At 50.9% G+C, this 25,665-nt stretch overlaps 1 protein-coding gene across 1 annotated transcript in view; it reads right to left on the minus strand.

Moving 5' to 3' along the window:
* nbas (NBAS subunit of NRZ tethering complex) overlaps positions 1–25,665 on the minus strand; it is a 95,726-nt gene that overhangs the window by 37,278 nt on the left and 32,783 nt on the right. The window contains exons 28-40 of the mRNA XM_084700126.1: positions 24,823–24,945; positions 24,626–24,728; positions 24,107–24,339; positions 21,256–21,368; positions 18,207–18,320; positions 15,598–15,711; positions 14,209–14,366; positions 13,310–13,393; positions 12,240–12,422; positions 11,568–11,681; positions 9,835–9,958; positions 5,409–5,485; positions 5,031–5,168 (exon numbers count right to left, since the gene is read on the minus strand). Coding sequence (XP_084556252.1) covers positions 5,031–5,168; positions 5,409–5,485; positions 9,835–9,958; positions 11,568–11,681; positions 12,240–12,422; positions 13,310–13,393; positions 14,209–14,366; positions 15,598–15,711; positions 18,207–18,320; positions 21,256–21,368; positions 24,107–24,339; positions 24,626–24,728; positions 24,823–24,945 — 1,678 coding nt within the window. The remainder of the gene's footprint in view (positions 1–5,030; positions 5,169–5,408; positions 5,486–9,834; positions 9,959–11,567; positions 11,682–12,239; positions 12,423–13,309; positions 13,394–14,208; positions 14,367–15,597; positions 15,712–18,206; positions 18,321–21,255; positions 21,369–24,106; positions 24,340–24,625; positions 24,729–24,822; positions 24,946–25,665) is intronic.

A 25,665-nucleotide genomic window follows, 5' to 3' on the forward strand; every position in this document is an offset into this window, starting at 1 on the left:
ATTACCTGCTTTACAATACCAGCCTGGGGGGAATTAGTTTGGGGACGCGCATTTGATTGCGACTGTGACAAGTGCTGGGGAGATGTGGGCGGCTGCTGGATCATCTTCATCACCCCTCACTAATTAAAACTAAAACAAGTGTCTGCTGTTAGTCTTGGCACCTCATTGGCTGTCGCCTGGTGCGGTAGGATGGCTTATTCGTTGGTCTCATTTGCATACGGTAATTATAGCTGGTAAAATGCTTGTTGACTTCTGGGTTTTTTCCTTGATGAGGGAGTTGATATGTGGGTGCGTTCAAAGACTGTCTGGCGACCGTCTGGTGTGTGTGTGTGTCCGTGTGTGTGTGTGTCCGTGTGTGTGTGTGTGGGATCAGACGAGGAACACCGAGAGGCAGGAGAGGAAGGGAGGAGGAGGGAGGAAGGGCAGAACAGAGAGGGAGGGACACAGGCAGAGTGACATAAGAGAAACAGAAGGAGGAGATGAGCTGATGATCTCATCAAACAGGCTGGATATGACAGGAGAATCCAAAGGCAGGAAGTAGAAGGGAAGGAGGGTGACTTAAGACGTGGAAGAAGGCCAGAAGGTGGAGGAGGAGGGAGGAGAGAGGGAGAATGAGGAATGGCCGAGTTCTTCAACACTGACAGATCTTCAGAGAACTTCTACCTGCCATTCCCACACTTCCAGAGGCAGAGAAGAGAGGGAGGGAGGGGAGAGAGGGGGAGGGAGGGGAGAGAGAGGGGGAGGAGGATGAGATGAATGCTCAGCAGCGGTGGGCTATGGTGCCAGGGTCCACCAGACTGACAGGGAGAGAGAAAAAAAGCAGAAAAAAAATAAGAAAGAAAAAAGACAAAGCGAAAAGAAATAAAATAAAAAATTCTCTATGGCGTCAGTGTGTTGGAGGTTTGACGGACAGGGCTGTGTTTGAAGGCCTTGTGTGAAATTAGCCTTTCGTGATGAAACACCACTATCCCACTCCCTCCCTCCCCACCCACCCACCCCCTCCCCACTCCCTGCCACCCCTCCCTTCATCACTCCCATCCTCCCTTCACTCCATCTCTATCTCGTACATGAGTCCCTTCAAAACTCTCCATCGCTCTCTCTGCCCATCATTCGCCATTGTTCTTCTGTACCCTCCCTCCCTCCCTCCCTCCCTCCCTCCCTCCCTCCCTCCCTCCCTCCCTCCCTCCCTCCCTCCCTCCCTCCCTCCCTCCCTCCCTCCCTCCCTCCCTCCCTCCCTCCCTCCCTCCCTCCCTCCCTCCCTCCCTCCCTCCCTCCCTCCCTCCCTCCCTCCCTCCCTCCCTCCCTCCCTCCCTCCCTCCCTCCCTCCCTCCCTCCCTCCCTCCCTCCCTCCCTCCCTCCCTCCCTCCCTCCCTCCCTCCCTCCCTCCCTCCCTCCCTCCCTCCCTCCCTCCCTCCCTCCCTCCCTCCACATGTTATTCTGCTTTCCGAGGGGAAAAAAGGAAACTAAGCATTTTCTTTGAGGACATGAAGAGAGCCAAATGAAGCTGTATGACCACACAATGACAAGACCCCCCCCACCTCGCCGGAGGCTCTCCTCTGCCTCTCACGCTGGAGGAAGACGGCCATACTCTCTGTGCACACGAGACACATCCATCCACTGAAAGGCCAGATGTGTACAGTGAAGTGATGCCGAAAGATCTCTTTTCATCTCTGTGATCAGAGGGCAGAGACACAAGCACGCACATCCACACACACACACCCACACAAACACACACTCCACTAATAATGATCATTATGAGTCCTACTTCTATCTAACGTGGGTCTCAGAGCACTTTACATCCAATTGGGTAATTAGGGCCATGGCTGTTTGGATGTTGGAGTGTGCTTTTAATGGGAATTTGTGTCTGTCTGCAGAGGAGCGAATGTCCTATTAAGGCCCATGTGCTTCTAATGTAGGGTGCAGGGGGGGGGGGATAGATCCAATGGATAATTATTTAATAATCAAATTAAACTTCACCCCACTAATAAACCCATCACGTATGAAGAACATGCACTTGCTACAGACCTACACTAATGGATGCTTCACCCATTGGAGAGCTTTTTAAGTGTTTTCCCACTGAAAAATTGTGATAGGCTTCACCGAATGGATTGGGAATTGAGAATGGGGAGTGGGTCAAAATGACCTCATTAGATCTATAGATACCCCATCAGAAGTATTTGACAGATTCATCTCAACACACCTTTTCAGGTTCAATATGGCAAGCACAAGTGCTGTGTGGCAAGGTCAAGTCTGTTTACTGTTGACCCAGCCCTATTGTCCAGTAGGAGTGCAAATTCTAGTTTGACCAATCAGATCCATCTTTATTACAAGGAGTGTTCATGTTAGAGCTGTCATGTTTTAAATGCGAGTCTCCTTTAATACATCAACCACTTTAAGTACATTAATGTTCTAAGAGAATGTGTGTGTTCACGCGTAGGCGCTTGTACATGTGCATGTGTAGGTGCATGCACGTGTGTGTGTGTGTGTACGTGTGTGTGTGTGTGTGTGATCAATACGTCCTGGCTGCTGCAGGGGGAAGATAAATGGTTGAGTGAAAATCTCAATCTCTTTACTCAGCAGCCTGTGATACAGTGTCTGCACACTCACTGCAACAATTATGCAAAACAAAACACACACACGCTTCTGCAAACAGCTAAACGCACGACACACCCACCCTCAAACAGCAAGGCTGAGCAGACACCAGCACCAGCAGAACAATTATGCTAAGGGCCTCTTCTTTTTGCAAATGAGCGTTTTAGTCAACATAATGAAAACTCATCGAGCGCGAGAGAGCGGGCAGGAGATCGGCTCATAGTGCCTGGCGGCACGATGAAATCCCATTCGCTGCGTCACAGAACGGGGCGTCGTTCCTTCATGCCTACCAGCTGTGATAGGACGTCACAGAGGAGCACCTTGAGGAGACTTCATAATGGTCCGTAAGGACGATCCGCAGCCCTGGGCCCTCTTGGGCCCTCAGTCCCACAACTCCAGGCAGTTCAACGACTAAACCACCCATTCCAGAGTTACAAGAATCCCAAGTAAATCTGCTCAAACTCTTGAGTGACCCGCCAGACGTTCAAGTCACAGAGCTGCAACACAGATGAAGCGTCTGCTTGGCATGATCATGTGTTCATTTAGCCGATGCTTTTATCCCTAGCAACCGACGGGGGGGATTCAAACCTGCGTCCTCTCAATCAGTGGTTAAACGCACGACCGCTGAGCTATACAGAGAGCCGGAGGTAGTAGATGAGACAGATCCAGCCTTCAGCACTGCTGTTCACAAAGAGCTTGGTTCGCTGTTGTCGGGTTTACCCGTTGTGGACAACACATCGCACATAAAAACGCAGTTGCCGATCCTCTCATGCGCCAAGTAAAGAGATAGGAAACGTTTTGCCAGCTCTCCCAGCCCTTCCTCAGTATCTCTCTCAGCCCTGTAGTGACAAAAAAACAGACTCCCGCCAGGACAATGGCGGTGTGCTCTTCAAATGGGGAGGAAACATCCTGTTCCATCTTCATTTGCAATGCAAAAAAACACCCCAAGATGGCGAAGCCCTCACTCAGGCTCCACGCAGGTCTCTCACTCTCAGTCTCTCGCACGCCCATCCGCACAGGCTCTCGGAAAGGGAATATCACACGCGGTGTGTGCATGCCTTCCGCAGATAAGACAGCAAGAGGGCGAGGGAACGAAAGGGCTGGAGAGAAACCCGTGATTAATGGTGGAGAGAGATAAAGCACACAGGCCGCTGGAGAGAGGGAGTTGAAGAGAAGGAGGTGGGATGATATGTACAGAGAGGACAGATAGATTATGGAAAGCACATTAGAGGTGGAGAGAACAGGGAGAGACAGGCACGGCAAGAGCCTGAAAGAAAGAGAGAGAGAGAGAGAGAGATAGAGGGAGATAGAGAGTGGGAGGGAGGGAAGGAGACAGAGAAACAGAGACGGAGAGAAAGAGAGTTCTTGTTTATATTAGTGTTTTGCACAGTAAAACCTGGTGTCAGCTCATCAATAGGAGCAGTCAAACAGGCCCTGGAACCAGCAAGATAACAAGCACTCCCACACAGGGGAAAACAGCTCTGTCGAAAAGAACACTTAAATAAAAAAAAAGAAAAGATTAGGAAATGAAGGTAAAACTATGTCAAAGTGACGAAAGAGAAAAGTTTGAATTTTTTTTTAAGAAATGGACTTCCACTTCAGAAGTTCTAGAGAAATGGGGACGACCAGACATTAGATTAGAATGGAGAAAGAGCAGTGGAGAGTGTGTGTGCTTGTGTGTGCCCGTTCACTGGAAAGATGGAGGCGGTGGTTAGAACGACCTTGAATGTCAGTAGGGACACACTTATCCACCACTCTGACTGCTTTTCATTTGGTTTTTTTTTCTCCCCTTCCGTTCTTTATTCTGTCATTTCTTCCCTTCCCTCCCTCCCATGTTAAAGCCCACTAGAGGCCCAGTCCACTTCAGGAAAAGGTCAGTGCTATTTCTCTTTTGCTAGCTCGCTCTCGCTCTCTCTCTCTCGCTCTCTCTCTCTCTCTCTCTCCCTCCCTCTCTCTCTCTCTCTCTCTCTCTCTCTCCCTCCCTCTCTTTCCCTCCCTCACTCGTCCTGCCCTCTATGGAGGGGGATGAATGTTTTAATGGTAGTACCCTCTTCCTATCAGTACAAGATGTCCACAGCAGTTGACCTATTGAGAGAGTATGTGTGTATGTGTGTGTGTGTGTGTAGTTTATTCACTTTGTGAAGTGTATACATTGGGAAGTAACACGCCGAGAAGGTAGAGAAGGGAGTATGGGCAGAGCAAGAAGACCAGTAGGAACAGAGAAAAAAAAGAAGGGAGAGAGAGGAGGAAAAGCAGAAGAAGAGGAGGGGGAGGAGGAGGGGGGGCAGGTGATGCAGCAGGTGGGCAGGAAAACAGGTATATCTGGGCCATGCAGACACAGGAGTCAGGACAACCCCAATCAAACACACACACACACACACACACACTACTGCTACTGCTACTGCTACTACTAATACGACTACTACAGTACTACTCACCCTGTAGAGAGTATGGCTCTTGTCTTTGAAGCAGGGGGCCAGGTGAGTGTAGATCTGCAGGGAATAGTAGTAGGCAGCCAGCTGGAGGGACAGAGCCGAGTGGCTCTGCTTCTCAAAACACCTGTTGGCATCCAACACCTGGACACGCAGGGAAGCCAGCGTCAGACAGCCTGCCTGCTGCTCACCTCCACACACACTGTTCTCATGGCAATGTATCGACGGTGCCTTCAGAATGATCAGTGCGTTCAATAAAGCATTTGACATGAGAGAGATATAGAGAGATACAAAGAGGGAGAGGGTGAAAGGAGGGAGGGGGTAGGGGAAATTGGAGGAAAGAAGGAGAGACAGGTGGATATTGTGTGCGCGTGCGTGTCTAACCTGAGGCAGGGCCAGTAAGTAGGCCAAAGCCAGCGTCATGTCCCTGGGAAACGCATCGTTGGCCAGCTGCAACAACACTGGAGAATGGAGGGATGTGAGAGAGGAGAGAGGGAGGGAGAGAGGGAGGGAGGGAGGGAGGGAGAGAGGGAGAGAGAGAGAGAGAGAGAGAGAGAGAGAGAAAGTGAGAGAAAGAGAGGGTGAGAAAGACAAAGAGGGAGAGAGAGAGAGGGGGAGAGGGATGAATATTTTATTCTAAACACCCCAGCCTCATTGTATTATCCCTTGTGTCTTGAAACCTGGCGACAGGCTATATCAGAAACACCCCTCTCTGGACGAGACAAGAGAGAGGGAAGGTAAAAATAGAGAGAGAGAGAGATAAGGCAGGAGGTGGGAGAGAGTGCTCTTCAAACCCAGCATCATTAACAAAGCCTCCTGAGTGGTCTTGTCTGCCTGCGCATCTGTCCACTGGTCTGTCTGATCTATTTCTAGAGCATGTTCCAGTCTGTCTGCCTGTCTCTCTGCCTGTATGTCTGTCTCTCTGCCTACCTGTCTTTCTACCCTGGAGGGAAGGGTGTAGTCTGTAGTCTGTGTGTCCAGACGACACAGAGTAGACGTCTCAAACCCAGAGCGCTGGTGGTGTGGTCCTGACCCGACACCCTGTACTGTCACCCTGCACTGTCACCCTGCACTGTCACCCTGCACTGTCACCCTGTACTGTCACCCTGCACTGTCACCCTGTACTGTCACCCTGTACTGTCACCCTGCACTGTCACCCTGCACTGTCACCCTGCACTGTCACCCTGCACTGTCACCCTGCACTGTCACCCTGCACTGTCACCCTGCACTGTCACCCTGCACTGTCACCCTGCACTGTCACCCTGCACTGTCACCCTGCACTGTCACCCTGTACTGTCACCCTGTACTGTCACCCTGTACTGTCACCCTGCACTGTCACCCTGCACTGTCACCCTGCACTGTCACCCTGTACTGTCACCCTGTACTGTCACCCTGTACTGTCACCCTGTACTGTCACCCTGTACTGTCACCCTGCACTGTCACCCTGTACTGTCACCCTGTACTGTCACCCTGCACTGTCACCCTGTACTGTCACCCTGCACTGTCACCCTGCACTGTCACCCTGCACTGTCACCCTGCACTGTCACCCTGCACTGTCACCCTGCACTGTCACCCTGTACTGTCACCCTGTACTGTCACCCTGTACTGTCACCCTGCACTGTCACCCTGCACTGTCACCCTGCACTGTCACCCTGCACTGTCACCCTGCACTGTCACCCTGCACTGTCACCCTGCACTGTCACCCTGTACTGTCACCCTGCACTGTCACCCTGCACTGTCACCCTGTACTGTCACCCTGATGCAGAGACCCACCACACACTGCTTTGTTCCTATCTATTCTAGACCCTTCCAAACTGCGGGGGCAAACCCATGTCCATAATGATATCTATCATCCAACACCAGGTAGCCCCCAGCAACCAGTGCTAGGCCAATGTTCGTAGGGCCTCTGGGATTTGGAGCCAATCCAAGCCAATCACAGCCCTAGGCCAGGACTAGACTACAAACAGTGTCCCAGGATGGTGGAGGACAGACAGTGTTGGAAATTATGACAGACAAACACACACAAAACAAAGGCCAACCACTAGGCCCAGAGACACTCAACACATACTTGAAAGGCAAGCACCACCCTAACCTGGACAGAAGACCACTCTTACACAGGAGCTCTTTGAAGTAGGAGCACAACAAACCATCCAGCGTGAGACACAAGAACACAGAGTGGAACAGACAGAGGCGTTCTGAGCAGCGGATTGACAGACAGACAGGCAGGCAGACAGGTTGGCAGACAAACAGACAGCTTGCTAGGCAGAAGAGACAGGCAGATCGGTAAGCAGAGAGACAGACAGATTGGTAGGCAGAGAGACAGACATGCACACAGACAGTCCGACAGGCAGACAGACAGCCAGCCAGACAGACATGCAGGTCGACAGACAGACAGAATGAAAGACAGATATACAGACAACTAAAACACAAACCTAAACGAAAGGACTGCAAACATTTTCAAAATGAACAAAATCTACACACAGCTGCACCTGTCTGCAGTGTTATTGACACATAACCCTCTCATATTAAGGATGAGACAAACAGATCAATAGAGAATAAAATGTGTTTGCTCCAACCCTGAACGCTAATGCAACAAGACTTTGGTTGTATCCATACATCAGGCCTCTGATGCCCTGCTATTCCACCATGACACTGTGTGTGTGTGTGTGTGTGTGTGTGTGTGTGCGCATGTGCATGTGTGTTTACGTATGTCCATTGATCTGGGGATGATAAATTCATCTACAGATAAACCTGAGGCAGTGCTCGTGAGTGTGAGTGTGTGTGTGTGTGAGAGTGTGTGTGTGTGTGTGTGTGTGTGTATGAGTGAGATTTCACTGGCTCAGAGAGGCATAACCGTTTCCTCCCTCTCTCCTGGTCCGTCTCTTTTCTTCTCTATCTGTTCCCCTCCAGGTCCCAATAAGCCCCACCTCAGAGAGGGCTTAGTACACACACCCCTCCAAACACACTGATAACATCAACACAGAAAACCACCACAGGGCCAAACACCAAACACACACATGCGCACGCACACCCGGGCACGTACCTGCGCGCACACACACACACACACAGAGTCCATGCATGCCCCAGCGTGTGAGCAAACCGAACAACATTGATTAGAGGAAGCGAAGACATTGACATTGATTACGGTATCACTTGTGTAGGAGTGTGGAAAACACGCGTCCAATGTCACCCCACTCAGCTGTGTGTGTGTGTGTGTGTGTGTGTGTGTGTGCACGCGCAGTCACTCCCCTCGGGCACTAGTGAGTCCAATATCAGTTGAATACGTATCTGCTGCAGCAGACTCCCTGATCACAATCACATTGAGTTTGCTCCAGTCTTGACAACATTAATTACTGCGACCCTTATCTGGCCCAGGTGAAAATCTATATATTTATTTTCTAAAAGGCCACGTTGAAGTCTTCTGGAGGACGTGTTTTTTGGCCAGACAATGCAGCAGTCATTAATCGAGCATTGTTATCGGGCGTCGCCGGCTGTCGTGACCAGCGCTTCTCTTTCCCCACACGTCCCGGTGACGCTCTGAGGGAAAGGTGACTTCTAAGACACACGTTCATTTCCATAAATGAGGGAGGCCTCCGGACTGAAGATGGATATGCTCAATGAGAGAGTGTGTGTGTGTGTGTGTGTTCCCTGGGCGCGTGTGTTCCCTGTGTGCGTCTGAGTGTAAAACCGAAGGGTGACAATGTGTGTGTGTGTTCCCTGAGGGTCTAAGAACACAGGTATACACCTCGAGCTCGGTATGTGCCCACCATAAAGAGTGTGTATCTCAAATCCGTCGTTTTGCCATTTGCATCTGCGACCGTGTGTGTGTGTGTGTGTGTGTGTGTGTGTGTGTGTAACAGTGCCGTGGCATTGATTTCACGGGCAGAGGCCATCCATCAGGCAGCGCGTAGCCTTGATGTTTTGACTCACTGCTATCTCTCTGGTATCACAGCCACGCATAGTTATTTACTGTTGCCGTGGGGAACGTGGGTATACATTAATGAATCAATATGATGCTATTCTTCCCAACGTGTCCCCAAAGGAGCGCTGGGGCTACTGAGAGGATGGATGAGGGAGGAGTAGAAATGTCAAGGGGGAGGGGGGGGGTCTGGGGGAGCAAACAAGGTTGACCACTCTCCAAATACCAGGGAGATGGAACACTCAGAGGAACGCACGCACACACATGCACACACGCGCGTGCACACACATACACTCACGGCCCATTCCAAATGTGACAAGGCGAAGAGATTCCTTAGTCTAGAGCACTTAAAGACAAGTCAACAAAACAAGAGACTCAAACACACATACACACACATGTCCCTTTTCATATTTTCTCCTCCGCACCACCCCCTTCATCTGCTCCATACTTAATTCTCTCGCTCTATGACTCTATCCTTCCATCTTCTCTTCCAATGTAAGGTAGCATCTGGTCTATCAGCAGCACCGAACATTATGGCAATGTCTGATATGGAGAGACGGCCGATGTGTGTGTGTGTGTGCGTGTGTACCTTATGGAGATACTACTTGGGGCTAAGAGGGCGGACTCATATCTGGAGACTGAGAGCTTGGAAATCAGGGCTGACAGTGACTCAACTGTGTGCTCACCACACTGGGCTTCAAGCACCCATCTCTTTCTCTCTATGTCTCCTCTCCTCCTCCATCACCACTCTGTCTGAGTGGCTCTGAGTGTGTCTGCTTGTCTCACTCACTAACTTCCTTCAACTCTCCAACTCCGTCTCTGCACATATTTCCATACCCTTGAGTATTTGTGTTTGTGTGTGTGTATGTTTGTGTGTGCTCGGGTCCTCACCCTCGGTGGCAGGGAACACGGTTTGTCCCTCGGTCTTGGTCTCGGCCAGTTTGCCCGTCCTCAGCAGCACCTCAGCAAAGTCCTCCTGGGTCACGGCGTGGTAGGACGAGTACACATCCTCCCTCTGCCAGGAAGTCAGGACACACCGACAGAAAGTCAGGACACCCCGACAGGAAGTCAGGACACAGCAACAAGAAGTCAGGACACAGCAACAGGAAGTCAGGACACAGCAAGAGGAAGTCGGGACGGTGGGAAAGACACAGAACACACAAACAGGAAGGCAGGGTAACTCCATGATATTTAATAGCTCCATTATAGTCTGAGTGATATGGAGACAGCTGGTTAAGCTCTGCTATTCAGGACAAGCAGTCATTATCTTTAGTATCTCCACGGTACCATCCTTTGTAACAAAGCACCAGTGCACTCTAGACGCATTGTTCATGTAAGAAAGCTCATCTGAGGGGAAATCACAGGGCTGACTTAAGATTAAACATACTGTTCATAGTAATTGGCCGAAATGATTGAAAATCCTCTAGATTTCCCGTGCAACCTGTAGACATATTTTCAGCGAAGGAACGAGAGCCGCGTTGCGTTTGGGTTTATTGTGTAATCGTCACTGATTTTCTTTCGGTTTTATTTGCTTTTATGATATTTTCTCTTGTGTTTTTCACATTGTCATTCATTATTTCTCTGGCCACCCATCCACCTCCCTCACTCATCACTACTCCATCCATTTCCCTGTCTACAAATCAGGCCCTTAGGACTATCCAGGCCCTCTATTGACAGCTAAAAGCAGTGAGAAAGGTCAAAATGACTGCATTGATTGACTGACTGATATATGAACAGAAGGGGGCAACGACTATTGATAGACGAATGGATGGATGTATGGATGGAGGGAGGGGAAGGAGAAGAGGGCTTAAGAGAGGCCCATTAAAATGTCATGATGGGAGAAGAATGACGCCTCCTCCACTCCTGAAGCTACCCCTATGATTTGTGTGTCTGTTTAAAAAGCCAAGTCATAGCCTGAGGGGGTCTGTCGGCCATTTTGCCCACATAAAAGGTTAGTGTCGTGCTTTTTAGTTGCAAAGTCAGTCTATCGATATTGTGTTTCTTTGAATTCGGGAAGTTAGTGCTCTCTCTGCCCCCATCTCTTTGAATCTGTCTCTTTCTTTTTCCCCGACTTTCCCTCCTCCTCCGTCTCCTGGTGACTCATGTCTCTGTGTTTATCGCTTGCTTCATTTGCAGTGTCTTGGCACCGGCCCCCCCGTGGACGTTCTGGAATCATCCGCCTGTGCTCCAGGACAGGTCGTGGAAATCCCAAATGATGAAGTGAAAACGGACGTTTTCGTTTTTGCGAAGGATTTATTCGTGGTGACTAAAAGATTCCATGTGTTGTGCTGTGTTAGTGCGCCAACGGAAAACGACTGCCCCCAGGATGAGGCTGCACCAATTTCGCAAAAGGTTTTGGGAAGGAAGAGGAAGGGAGAGAGAGACAACACATTGTTGTTCACCACATCGCATGTCCTCATGAGGCACAACCTTCTGATAATCAGATAAAGAAGACGTAGCTTTAGGATTGTTTGCGGAAACGAGAAAACAGTGACTTACGGTTCGGGGGGGGGGGGGGGGGGGATGAGTAGGGAGATCATTTGAGAGAATTAAGAAGCTTGAGGGGTAGTCGGAGGAAAAGAAAAACAAATCTTCTAAAAGGAGCGAGCAGCCGGGAGACTCACCGGGTCCACATAGGGGTCATCAAACAGGCCCTGGTAGAAAGGACTGCAGCCCTGCCTGGCCGCGTCCTCGTTCTCCCTGCTCTCGCCCAGCCTGGAAGATCCCGCCCTCTGACCCTGAGGAGCCATACAGCTTGGTTAAACATTCATGAAGCCTCATAATACCAACACCGCCTACCCCTCCTGCATTCCCCAGGGCGGCCATTTTCTTTCTGCTTGTTGCCTTCTCTGTTAAAGAGCTTGGCTCTTCCAGGGGTCCTGAGAAGTCATCAATCCCCGCCCCCCCCGTTCCTCTCCTGCCCCTGGCGCCAGTTCCTCCCAACCCCCCTGCCCTCAGCAACCATGAAATATTGAAATAGTCAACAGGCCAGCTCATAAAAAATGTAGGAGATGGGTTCTTGATTGGTTGTTTTTTGGAAGAAGCTTCTAGAATATGGGGATCGGGGAATTGGTCAGTCCAACGCACAATACACAGACGCATGCATGCATGCATAGACCCACACAAACACACACACAAACACAGTCTTAATGGAGTCCACGGCCAAGCGCCAGTTGAGTTAACAACTTGAAGCTACATTTTTTATGACAGTGCAACTCCTGAATGCTCAATCATACCCCTAAATTAACAGTGACTGGATGACACACACAGACACACACATGAATAAGCCCGCAAACCTTGGGTCGGAGGTAGCTGAGAGAGTCCCTCCACCAGTGGTGGTCACTGACGGCGGTCAGCACAGCCTTGGTGGTCAGCCCGGTGGTGGTCAACACCTCCATGGTCCTGGCCGTGGTCCTGTGGAGGAGGTCCCCGGCCCCCCCCACTGAGGGGCCCCCACTGGAGGCACTGGCCAAACTAGCCTGGGGGAAGGGGGGCGGGTGGCAGGCGGTGAGTGAAAGCAGGGGGTGGGGGAACACGCCGACAACAGAAACAACAACATCACAGGGAACGAGAACGCTCGTGCAAGACGACGCCATGGCGACGTCGGCTCTACGACGACATTGTTTTTTTTACTGGCTGACGGTGAAGTGTGTGCAAACAGGATGGGTGACTGGAGGTGATCCAGACTGCTGTGCTTGTTCTGGGGGCGCATCCAGGACGGGGAGACATGATGGAGTTGGGGAGGCCACGGCAACAACAGTGAGAGGAGAGATGGGTCGGGGCCAGGTCGTTTACTCTCTCACATCAATACTTTATTCAGCGGGGGAGTGAGTGGGGTAACAAAACACAAACACATCCAGACAGAGACCGATAGACCGACAAAAACACAAAACACAGAGGCAGACAGACCCACACACACACACACGCAGGCCGACACACAGACTGACACACAAACAGATTGACAGACGGACCGACACACGCACATGCCCAGAAACTCACACGGAACAAAAGCTGTCAAAGGACTCACAAATCCCCATGCAGAAGGCCCACACAGAGGAAGTGTGCCGAAGGTCATCAAACATTAACATGTGCTCATGGCATCATGAAGACCGTCTCCACATGAATAAACCAGCAGGGCTGAGGAACCCTAATACTGGATTTACTGCTCATCAAATATACACCACACACACACACACACACATTCTGGCATGCACATAAGGACACGCACACAGTGCATCTGTAAATAGAAGGACATACAGTATCACCACGGTGGTGCGCACACACAAGCTGACAGTTGAACAAGCTTGGAGGCCCACGCACTAAGCCAGATGGGCATACACACACACACACACACACACACACCCACCTGGTATGACTCTGTCTCATCTCCCTCTACATCACTCTGGGTATTAGTAGGCTCCATCTGATAATTCACTGCCTGGTACAACACCTAAAGTAGAGAGAGGTGGAGGGATGGGAAAGAGAGAGACAGAGGCATAGAGAAGATTGAAGGTGAAGATTAAGGTAAGGTGAGAGGTCAACTTTGTCAAACTTTATATATATATATATATATATATATATATATATATATATATATATAGGCTTAAAAGTGACTGGTTAACAAGTGTCTGCAGGTAGAGTAAGGTGAAAGGTGTGTGTGTGTGTGTGTGTGTGTGTGTACCTGTGTCTGCAGGTAGAGTAAGGTGACAGGTGTGTGTGTGTGTACCTGTGTCTGCAGGTAGAGTAAGGTGACAGGTGTGTGTGTGTGTGTGTACCTGTGTCTGCAGGTAGAGTAAGGTGACAGGTGTGTGTGTGTGTACCTGTGTCTGCAGGTAGAGTAAGGTGACAGGTGTGTGTGTGTGTGTGTACCTGTGTCTGCAGGTAGAGTAAGGTGACAGGTGTGTGTGTGTGTGTGTACCTGTGTCTGCAGGTAGAGTAAGGTGACAGGTGTGTGTGTGTGTACCTGTGTCTGCAGGTAGAGTAAGGTGACAGGTGTGTGTGTGTGTGTGTGTGTACCTGTGTCTGCAGGTAGAGTAAGGTGACAGGTGTGTGTGTGTGTGTGTACCTGTGTCTGCAGGTAGAATAAGGTGACAGGTGTGTGTGTGTGTCTGTGTACCTGTGTCTGCAGGTAGAGTAAGGTGACAGGTGTGTGTGTGTGTGTGTGTGTACCTGTGTCTGCAGGTAGAGTAAGGTGAAAGGTGTGTGTGTGTGTGTACCTGTGTCTGCAGGTAGAGTAAGGTGACAGGTGTGTGTGTGTGTGTGTACCTGTGTCTGCAGGTCGCTGGAGGCAGCCAGCAGGCTCTGGATGCTCCCGGGGGGGCAGTGCGTGAGGGAGAAGGCCAGCAGCTCCTGGCGAGCCCCCATGTCCTGGTAGCCCTCACACTGACCCAGGAGGCTGCACACCTCCCAGCCCTCTCTGTGGCCTGGAGGAGAGGGAGAGAAAGAGAGGGAGAAAGAGAGAGAGAAAGAGAAAGAGAAAGAGAAAGAGAGGAGGGAGGGGAGAGAGAGAGAGAGAGAGAGAGAGAGAGAGAGAGAGAGAGAGAGAGAGAGAGAGAGAGAGAGAGAGAGAGAGAGAGAGAGAGAGAGAGAGCTGGGTAAAAGCTGCGGGGTTACAGTGTTGTGTCAGCCCTGTCTGTGTCCATCTGTTCCTAATCAAGCCTCTTAACCAGAGCACTGGGGTGCATCTACAACACCAACAGTTCAACTCTTAACACACACACACACACACACCTGCTCATCCCTCATCCAAGGGCAAGCAGGTGCGACCTCCTAAGGTTAGAGATTCAACACCAACAATGTTCCACTCAAAAAGGTTAGCATCATATTCAATGCCAGCCCATTGTCCTCTCCTATGTATCTGCCTCTAGGAGCCCCATAATCCATCCCAGTATGCATTTACACTCCTGTTCTGACTTTATCATAGTCGGCAAAAAAACACCCCAAGAAACCTCCGGCAGCCTCAACTTTGCCTCTGACAAATGGATTTGATTATGCTCACCGGCTTGGCAGACAAAGAACAGTGCGTGTTATCAGATCATACAGCCCCCCCCACACACACACACTCCCTCATCTCTGCTACTCAGCACAGCGCTCTGGGAAACTCGCACTGCCGATAACACTCTCTTTCTCAGCCTGTCATTGGCCGAGCAGCTCATTTGGGGGAAAGAAGGAAGGACGGCTGGATGTTGGAAACAAAGCCAAGGTTTAATACTGGCAGTGACTGAGTGGCTCCACAGTACCAGTTGGTTTTTCAGGAGTCCTAAATTAGCCAGACAGTTTCTTACTAGGTGGATTCCGCTGGCCGTGTGGCATAGCTGTACGTAGACCAGACCCTCTTTCAGGTCATCATTCACGACCACAACCCCGCTATGAGGAAACCAGCGGTGGTTATGTTCCTGACCACAAACCAACAAGTAAGGGAAGTGATCTGTGCTCCGGTTTCCGACCACAAATAACCTAATGGAGGAAGTTCCTTTTTGAGCTCCAAGACACTTGGACCAGAGGAGGGGGTGTATGACCACCAGCCCGGCCTTCAGAGAACCCTGCCCTACAGGCCTGACAGCGTGCTCCTCGTGGACTGTGGGAGAACGCATGTTTGAAGGCCGTCCTAGCAGGAAGAGTCCTACCTGTAGCAGAGTCCAGACAGAGGCCTACCTGTTGCCATGAGGTCCTGGCAGTGGATGTAGGAGGCCTTGAAGTCCAGACACTGAAGGGCCTGCTCTGCCAGCAGAGTCAACACCTGGCCCTTACGCTTGGCCTCGTCCTCACCTACACACACACACACACACACACACACACAAAGACAGGCAGACAGACACACACAAAGACAGGCAGACAGACACACACACACACACACAAAGACAGGCAGACAGACAGACAGACTAAGATCAGAGAGTGATAGGTGACATTGATATCAACTCTTTCAGAACGTCATAGTAAGATCCTGTCTTCCTCTTGATGTAAGAGAGATACCAGCAAAAACAAACGCTACAAAGCTAAACCACTTTAAACACTGGCCTCAAATCCCTCTAATCAGCCTAACATCAAGCTTAATAATCTCTTATTAAATCTTAGCTGGCACGTACACACGTACACACACACTCTCAATCAGAGCATACGGCTTCTAAATGCATTAGCTGAGACGAGGTCACACAAACGCAGACAAAATATAAATATATATATATTTTTTTTTTTTTTACAAGAGGCTTATTTCCTCCTACACTAATCTCAGTGCCGAGAAAATTAAAAACGAAATAAATAACCCTGCAATAAACCTCCAAATCTTGGCTGGCTTCTCATAAGAAGTCATTTTCGGGGGTGAAAGAGACAGAGAGTATTAATGTTAACATAACATTCATCTGTGGCTTTGGAAGGGCTTTGATCCCAGTCCAAGCAAAACAAGCACACACCCCAAGCCCTGTGATCAGACATGAATCTAGAATGTGTCTTATAGACAAACCTGTACATTAAAGATCAAAGGGGGGGGAGATATATAGGGGGAGATGGGATCGAAGTGTGTGTGTGTGTGTGTGTTTACGTGGGTAGAGAGATGAGGTCTTAACTATTGTTAAAAGAGTCTTGGTCTTGACTGTAACCAGTGTAAAGTGGCGTGAAAGTGCAGTCGTGACCTCAATATACGAGGGTTGGTGTGTATTCAGAGGATCGATTGCGCTGTATTTTAAAGTGTCTGTGCCTTCATCTTCAATTCGTCATTCGGTGTTCTCCTCAAAGCCAGCCTTTTTCTTTTGAAAAACAACAATTGCACTGGTTCAGTTCACCCTGGAAACATCTGGAACAAGCCACCACTCGCAGGCTTCCATCCGGCAGTGTGTGCTCACCACTCCTCCACCTTCCACTGGCTGTAGTCACGTCAACCTAAGCCTAGCCGAGCGCTTAGTCTGTGCATAGCATAATTGAGTTGGGTACACTACAGGTCTGCTGTGACTGAGGCAAAAGCCCTGGGGGTGGGGGTGGGGTACTTGGTGATGATGCCCCCTCCCCTCCCCTCCTCCATCAAATCAGAACCAGAAGGCCCCTAGGCTGTGCACACTTCAAAAGCTTCCCCTTGCTTTTATTTATTTGTTTGGCAATTTGTTTATTCCGACTCTCTCCGGCACAAACACTGCAGGCTGTTTTGCCTCAGAGAGAGAGAGAGAGGGAGAGAGAGAGAGAGAGAGAGAGAGAGAGAGAGAGAGAGAGAAAGAGAGAGAGAGAACTAGAGAGAAAGAAAGTGCCAGTAACCAGTGAATGGAAAAACATTTGTTAGGACTGTGTGCAATGAAGTTGAAAAATCTATCGCAATGAGTTATTTCCTTTCAGTCGGTATTGAAAATGATCAGATAATGTTTTAAAGACCAGGAGAAAAAAAAACGCACCATAGTAAGCTGATCTCCAAATGCAGAAGATGCAGTTGTGCTCTCCGAAGGGTGGAGGCAGCTAAAGAGGAGACCCTGCTGTCTTCCTGCTGTGATTCACCAGCTGAGTTTACACACAACAGTGTTCTGTTATCGGTCAGACTTCAAAAACAAACTAAATAAAACTGCCGGTGAGCTGACCTGTTTTTGTTTCACGGTCTATCCCCCAGGCCTTGTTAACACTATTTACTAATGTTCTGGTGCAGAGATGCCACCTGTATTTTTCATGACACCTAACTAGGAGACGTGAAGTCTAGAGACGGGAAGTCTGGGTGACCTTCCCAGGTGACAAGAACTCTTCCAGAAGAGACAGTTGGTCTGAAGGCAATGTGCATTCAACTGTATTGTTCTAAGGAGTTAACCAGTAACAGAAGAGATTTGGTATAGCGGCATGTCTGTAGGATAGACTAATTACTTTTGAGAACTGTCATATCTATAAAATGGTCTTTTGAAGAATGTTCTTGGGGGTTCAGGGCCATCAGCTGGGTAGTGCTGGTGGGCTGGATTCTCCTTGTTCCATTCTAGAATGCTAGATGGAGCTGTATGGAATTGTCTTTGTGTTATTGTCTTATGTTGTGTGTCGATGATGTTATGTTGATAACGTTATTATGTTTACGCCATACGTCAAATAAACATTAACTCTGTACTTCACCCAACTTCAGTTATAACGATTGATTCTCTCAAAAACGTCCACGACACATGTCACACTTATATATTTTCCCTCTCTGTGTGTCAGGTAAATACTTCCCCTGAGGTTTTCACCATATATATCCATCCCTTAAAAGGGTTCACACATATATCCTTCCCCCCAGGAGTGTCACACATAAATGCTTCCCCGGGAGGGTTTACCTGCCACTCTGAGCAGGGTTGCCAGGTTCAGCAGGAGAGATGACTGTTTGTAGGCCGAGGAACACTGGGAGAAACACTCCTCCACCAGGGACAGGCGGTTGGAGCGCAGGCGCACTGAGGAGGGAGAGAAGGATGGAGGAAGAGTGAGGGGGGGTGGGAGAGAGTGGGACAGGGGGAGGTGAGAGAGATCTTACAGTCAATAACAGTATTTAATATCATCGGACACAAAAGATTCTTTATCTCCAAGGTGACACATCATGGAGGGGGATATTACCCCCCCCCCCCCCTCACCTCTGTGAGAGCCCTGTCTGACTTGTTCAACTGGAGGGGGGGGGGGGGGGTTGAGACAGCACGGCGAAGGCTGTGTATGTGTAAATAAACACTGCAAGGGCAGATCAGGCTGTAGGGCTGACCTGAGTCGCCATCCCACACCTCACACACCCTCCCCACAGCCCCACACCTTCCCCACAGCCCCACTCCCTCCCCACAGCCCCACTCCCTCCCCACAGCCCCACTCCCTCCCCACAGCCCCACTTCCTCCCCACAGCCCCACTCCCTCCCCACAGCCCCACTCCCTCCCCACAGCCCCACTCCCTCCCCACAGCCCCACACCCTCCCCACAGCCCCACTCCCTCCCCACAGCCCCACTCCCTCCCCACAGCCCCACACCCTCCCCACAGCCCCACACCCTCCCCACAGCCCCACTCCCTCCCCACAGCCCCACTCCCTCCCCACAGCCCCACACCCTCCCCACAGCCCCACTCCCTCCCCACAGCCCCACACCCTCCCCACAGCCCCACTCCCTCCCCACAGCCCCACACCCTCCCCACAGCCCCACTCCCTCCCCACAGCCCCACACCCTCCCCACAGCCCCACTCCCTCCCCACAGCCCCACTCCCTCCCCACAGCCCCACACCCTCCCCACAGCCCCACACCCTCCCCACAGCCCCACTCCCTCCCCACAGCCCCACTCCCTCCCCACAGCCCCACACCCTCCCCACAGCCCCACTCCCTCCCCACAGCCCCACACCCTCCCCACAGCCCCACTCCCTCCCCACAGCCCCACACCCTCCCCACAGCCCCACTCCCTCCCCACAGCCCCACTCCCTCCCCACAGCCCCACAACCTCCCCACAGCCCCACAACCTCCCCACAGCCCCACAGCCCCACACCCTCCCCACAGCCCCACTCCCTCCCCACAGGCCCACTCCCTCCCCACAGCCCCACACCCTCCCCAAAGCCCCACACCCTCCCCAAAGCCCTGGCTGTTTGCTGCCCCTTTAGTGTTCCTGTCAACAATCTTTCAGTCTGTCTTTATGTCTGAGGGAGACTGAGGTAGAAAAAGGTGAAAGGGGTGTGGGGTCGGGGGCAGAGGGCGGGGATGTTGGCTGAGGAGGGCAAAGAACAAATAACAGTAGAAAGTGTGTGTGTGTAGCTTGGGGAAGGACCGTCTGAAAGTGTTGGCAGCTGTGGTTGACAGCTTCGTTTGCAAGTAGCTGAGAGGACACAAAGTGCTCCTGGGTACAGGCAAGCAAGCTCTCTCTCTCTCTACTGATCGCTCTCTGCTCTCTCTCTCTCTCTCTCTCTCCCCCGCCCTTCTCTCTCCAGTTTTCTCCAGTTTGTATGTACCGTATATCAGGAACAAACTCCCAGAAAACTGCATGTCTGCTACAACTCAGTTCTTTTAAATCAAGGCGGAAGACATTTCTGTTTGCTGCTACATTTTACTAAATCAAATGAGTGTTTTTTCTCATATTTTACGCTGCACTGTAATGTTTTTTTTTTTTTTTTATACTATTTGAGCTTCATTTTCATTTAACTCTTTTCATTGTGTTTTTGTCTTTTCATATTGCCTTATGTTGTCCTAACATTTTGTCTTGATGCCTTTTATCTTTTACATAAAGCATTTTACATTATGGGTCTTCCCTTTTGGCACTTGTTTAGCTTTTCACAATGTATGCTTCAGGTTTTGGCTACTTGCAATGTTTGGGACAATCTCGTTGTTATGATCAGTGACCTATGCTCTTTTGTAAAGCTCTTTCTTGGAATTCGCTTTGGATAAAAGCGTCTGCTAAATGAATAAATGTAAAATGTAAAGCACTTTGAATTGCTTTGTTGAGCTTGTTGTTGTACACAAATAAACCTGCAATGCCTATACAGCGCTCTCTCTCTCTCTCTCTCTCTCTCTCTCTCTCTCTCTCTCTCTCTCTCTCTCTCTCTCTCTCTCTCTCTCTCTCTCTCTCTCTCTCTCTCTCTCTCTCTCTCTCTCTCTCTCTCTCTCTCTCTCTCTCTCTCTCTCTCTCTCTCTCTCTCTCTCTCTGTCTCTCTCTCTCTCTCTCTCTCTCTCTCTCTCTCTCTCTCTTCCACAGCTCCAGGTCAGGGGCCTGGCAGGGCCGGGGGCCACTCTAACCCTGCCCTCTCCTGCCACACAGTGTGGAGCCTGGACACAGCCTGAGGGAGAGGAGCATGGAGCCATGGGAGGACACACGTACACACACACACACACATGCACACACACACACACACACACACACACACACACAGGCCTGTCTCATTACACACACAGCCACACAAGAGGACACAGGGAAGGGCACACATAACTTCATTTAAAAACACTGCTGTATGGTCTTCGCAAACTGAGTTCAGCCACAGAAAGATGGAGCATGGACACACACACACATACACACACACACCCCAAATGCTTCAGTTCTAATTAGGCCATCAGACAGATGTTGTTTGCTCAACAGCTGATCCATAAATAACCATGTATTTAGATTTCTCAGACACGAAGGGAAATGGGTAATGACAGAGGGATAAGGGGGAGGGAGAGAGAGAGAGAGAGAGAGAGAGAGAGAGAGAGAGAGAGAGAGAGAGAGAGAAAGAGATAGAGAGAAAAAGAGAGAGAAAGGGAGAGAAAGGGAGAGAAAGGGAGAGAGAGACCACATATTAATTCTGTTCATGACCCTCTGCATGTTTATACTTGCACCATATTTAATACCCATACTGGATGAGTCGCACACTCATGTTCCCACACGCACACACAGTGTTACCTTGCAGTGGGAGGATTTTGACGTTGAGTTCCTCCAGCAGGCAAAGGGCACTGATGAGGTCCAGCTCCTCCTGAATCTCGGCAGGACAGTCTGGGATCAGCTGCAGACACGCCCTGATGGAACAACAGCCAATAGGACAACAGATGAGTGTGGGAAGCCAGTCAATAGAGACCAATCAAATAGGTTCAATCAATGAGCTGTGTGTATGAGGCAACCAATCAGAGGTAGAGAACTGATGAATAAAGCGATATCCATGTGCTGGTTGGTTCACAATCTGCATAACCTGAGTGATTCGGAACCCATTTCTCAAGTCAGGAAAGGTCAGAAGGCCTAAAGCAATCAGGCCATCGCCTGAGAGAAAACGAACCAATCAGGCGAGCCCAGACACCTCGATCCAATTAGGTGCTTCAAAACCCCAGTATGTCTGCTGATAGGTAGTCTAGGACCAGGAGAATGTGTCTCTTAGGATTAAGGGGAGCGCTAACTAACACACACACTTCCTCCTGGGGGAATTAAGAAGAGATGCAGTTTTTATTTTGTTTGCCGTTTTTCATCCGGCAATTAGAGCGCGAAGCAAAACGCTGGGAAATGTGAGGAAGCAAAAGTGAATGATTTATTTAGGAAAACAAGACAGGAGAGGGAAAAAAAGAATCATGTTGAGAAACCGCTTATGAAGCGTTTGTGATGTTCTGTCTCGCGCTGAGACACAACATATCCTGCAGGCTGGGATCCACATCCACCTCTGGATCCCCTACACAGCCGTTTGCCAAACGTTGGAAATGTGTGCAAGTTTGTGTGGACGTGTGTGTGTGTGTGTGTGTGTGTGTGTGTGTGTGGGAGGGAGGGGGGAGATAGGCATTCTAGGATTAACCATATCTTAACAACTTGTATACACACACACACACAAGTCTGTGAATAAAACCTGTCGCCATTCCAACAACAACAACAAGGAGGCATTCCAAAAGAGCACGTAAGCCCCTCGATGCCGCCTCTCTGAAACAAGGCCACTTCACTCCAGGAGAGGAGAGGAGGCCGCTATTGGCTGCAAGAGACGGGGGGACCAGAGTTGACGGGTCAGGAAAATAGAGAGAGCTAGAAACTGGGAGAGACAACTAGGGAGAGAGAGAGAGAGAGAGAGAGAGAGAGAGAGAGAGAGACAGCGAGAGAGAGAGTTCATGTTTGGTATACAAAGCACTTGGGCTATGGAAATGGACTGGGAGCAAGGGACGGACAGATGAGGAGAGAGAAAGAGAGAGAAATGGAGGACATGTGCCAAGATAACTGGAGTGCCTGAGAGACGGCCCTGCTCAACAATCTCATTCTAGCGTGAAGGGGGATGAGTGTGTGTGTGTGTGTGTGTGTTTGCATACCCCAAGTAGGTGTCGTACTCCTACACACGCTCACATACGTTGAAATGTTCCGGAAAACAGAAACACTCTTGAATCCGCAGGCAAACACACACTTACACTCCCGACACACTCACACATACATGGACACTCTCTCTCTGTCTCTCTCTCTGTCTCTCTCTCTGTCTCTCTCTCTGTCTCTCTCTCTGTCTCTCTCTCTGTCTCTCTCTCTGTCTCTCTCTCTGTCTCTCTCTCTCTCATGAACACGTACACACAGATGCACACCCTCTGCCCATAGACCTTGGCTCCTGTTCATACTATTCTTCCAGATAGATAAAAGATTGGCAACCGTTCGACTCTTTGTATTCAATATTCCTCTCACACTCGGCTCTCTCTGAATCCTCTCCTTTTCCTCTGCTCTCTGTTCTCTCCCTCCCCCTTTCCTCCACCCCCCCCCCCTTTTACTCTCTTTTCTGCGTCATCTCTCTCCCTCCTTCCCTCTCCAGGTTATCTGAGGTGAACGTCAGGATCTTCAGGAATACTCTAACTTTCACAGTCCACCTCTCTCCCTCTCTATGTTTATTAATTCCTCTCTCTCCCTCTCTCTCGACCCCCTCCCTTTTCTCTCCGTAGTCAGTGCATTTTTATGACTCACTCCATCTCTCACGATCCCTTAACAAAATGTTCTCCCCTCCCTCCCTCCCTCTTTCCTCTCCCCGGTTTCTCTCTTTCCCTCTCCCTTTCCTCTTCCCCCCCCCCTTCTCTCTCTCCCTCCTGCCCCACCCCTACTCCATCCATCCATCCATCCATCTTCCCTCCCTCCCTCCCCCTTCATTGGGCCAGTATTATTAGCTCGTTAGCAGGAGGGCCTTTCCCTGTAATGTTGACCTCTGTCCTTCTGCTGTCATGTTGTCCTTCAGTGTTGGGACCGGTCCTGCCGCTGAGGACGTGAGGAGCGGAGGGGGATGTGTGTGCGGGTACGGGCGGGTGTGTGTTTGGGGGGCGTGCATGCGTGTGGTCGTGTGTGTGCGTGGTGTGTGTGTGTGGTGTGTGTGTGTGTGTCTCGAAGGGGGCGGCTGGCGTCTCACCTCTCTGTCTGCGACTAGCGGGGAAGTAGGACAGTAATTGGGTCGTCATTCTTTCACGGAGACGTCCCCCTCCTCACACACACACACACACACACACATTACCATCCATTCTGACAGCTGTGTGGCTCGCTGGCCGTACAATTATTTTTTTTAGTGTCCTCTGGATGAAAATAAATGGCCCACAGACACACATTCCAGCCCATGCTCCAGATACCTAATGGCCTCAGACATGCTCACACACACACACCTACTGCACGCACACACACACACACAGACATCCCCCCCTCACACAGACATCCCCCCCTCACACACACACACACACACACACACACACACACACACACAGACATCCCCCCTCACACACAGACATCCCCCCCCCTCACACACACACACACACACACACCCTCAGGCTCTCACCTGGCCAGGTCCATGCAGGGGTCGGTGAGTGTGGTGGAGGAGTTGAAGTATTCCCTGGCGGCAGCCAGCACCAGCTCCACACTCCTGTGATAGGCCACCCTCAGGCTGTGGCTCCGCCCCCGGAAGGACAGGCTGACGGGCACGTCCTGGCTGAGGGCGGAGCAGTGCATCAGCTGGCCCGCCAGGCGTACGTTCTCCAGGCGGCTGGAGCACAGCAGGGACTCCACAAACACCTGGGGAGGCAGAGACGGCACCATGGAGGAGCTGGTCTACCAAAGCATCCACGGCAAACCACGGGTGGGTGGTAGGGTGTAGGCAAGGGAAGGGAAGAGAAGAGAAAGAGGGAGGGAGGGGGTGAGAACGAAAGGAAGGAAGGAAGGAAGGAAGGAAGGAAGGAAGGAAGGAAGGAAGGAAGGAAGGAAAGGAGGAGGAGACGGGATGGGAGGGAGAATAGAGGGATAGAGGGATAGAGGGAGAGGGGAAGGGAGGGAGGAACAGAGGGAAGAACCTGGTGTGTACCTGGTGACACGTCTCAGGCTGCAAGCAGGTGTAGACGTTCTGCTGCATGTCCAGTAGGTCCTTCAGCAGGTCTCTCCACTGTGTCTCACTGACAGGGGGGTTCCTGTAGCACACACACACACCCTCATTATCACCATGGCCAAATCCTCACCTCCAAAGAAAAACACAACCATGGATCATTGTTCATGGGATCGTACTTGCGCCCAGTGTGTCTGCAGAGTTTGACCATGAGTTGGTGGGCCTCCTCAGAGCTGCTCTGACTGCTCCTCACGTAGGAGATGGGCTTCTGAAGACCATGCTTCTCCAGCACCTCCACCACACTGGACACACAGGGGAGGGAGGGAGGGAGGGAGGGAGGGAGGGAGGGAGGGAGGGAGGGAGGGAGGGAGGGAGGGAGGGAGGGAGGGAGGGAGGGAGGGAGGGAGGGAGGGAGGGAGGGAGGGAGGGAGGGAGGGAGGGAGGGAGGGAGGGAGGGAGGGAGGGAGGGAGGGAGGGAGGGAGGGAGGGAGGGAGGGAGGGAGGGAGGGAGGGAGGGAGGGAGGGAGGGAGGGAGGGAAGGCCACTTAATAAACACTAAGTGAGACACTTCTTAAGACACAAAGATCATTGTGAAAGAGAAACTGTGTGCGCGTGTGTGCGCGCGTCTGTCATCTGGGATTACCATGGCAGCCCCAGCCTCATCAGGGTCGTGCCGCTACAGATGTTCTCTCTCTAGTGCACCTCATTACCATAGCAAACAGGTGCTGGATCGTGTGTGTGTATGCGTGTATGTGAGAAAAAGAACAGGAGAGAGATAAAGATAGAGAGCGGGAGAGAGAGAGAGAGAGAGAGAGAGAGAGAGAGAGAGAGAGAGAGAGAGAGAGAGAGAGAGAGAGAGAGAGAGCGGGAGAGAGAGAGAGAGAGAGAGAGAGAGAGAGAGAGAGAGAGAGAGAGAGAGAGAGAGAGCGGGAGAGAGAGAGAGAGAGAGAGAGAGCGACTGAGCCTGTGTGGCTGCAGCTAACACTATGCTCATACTAATGACCCAGAGCTGCTGCTGCTGC

The sequence above is a fragment of the Hypomesus nipponensis genome, chromosome 6, assembly GCF_054491055.1.
Source record: "Hypomesus nipponensis isolate SF chromosome 6, ASM5449105v1, whole genome shotgun sequence".
NCBI classification, from domain to species: Eukaryota; Metazoa; Chordata; class Actinopteri; order Osmeriformes; family Osmeridae; genus Hypomesus; species Hypomesus nipponensis.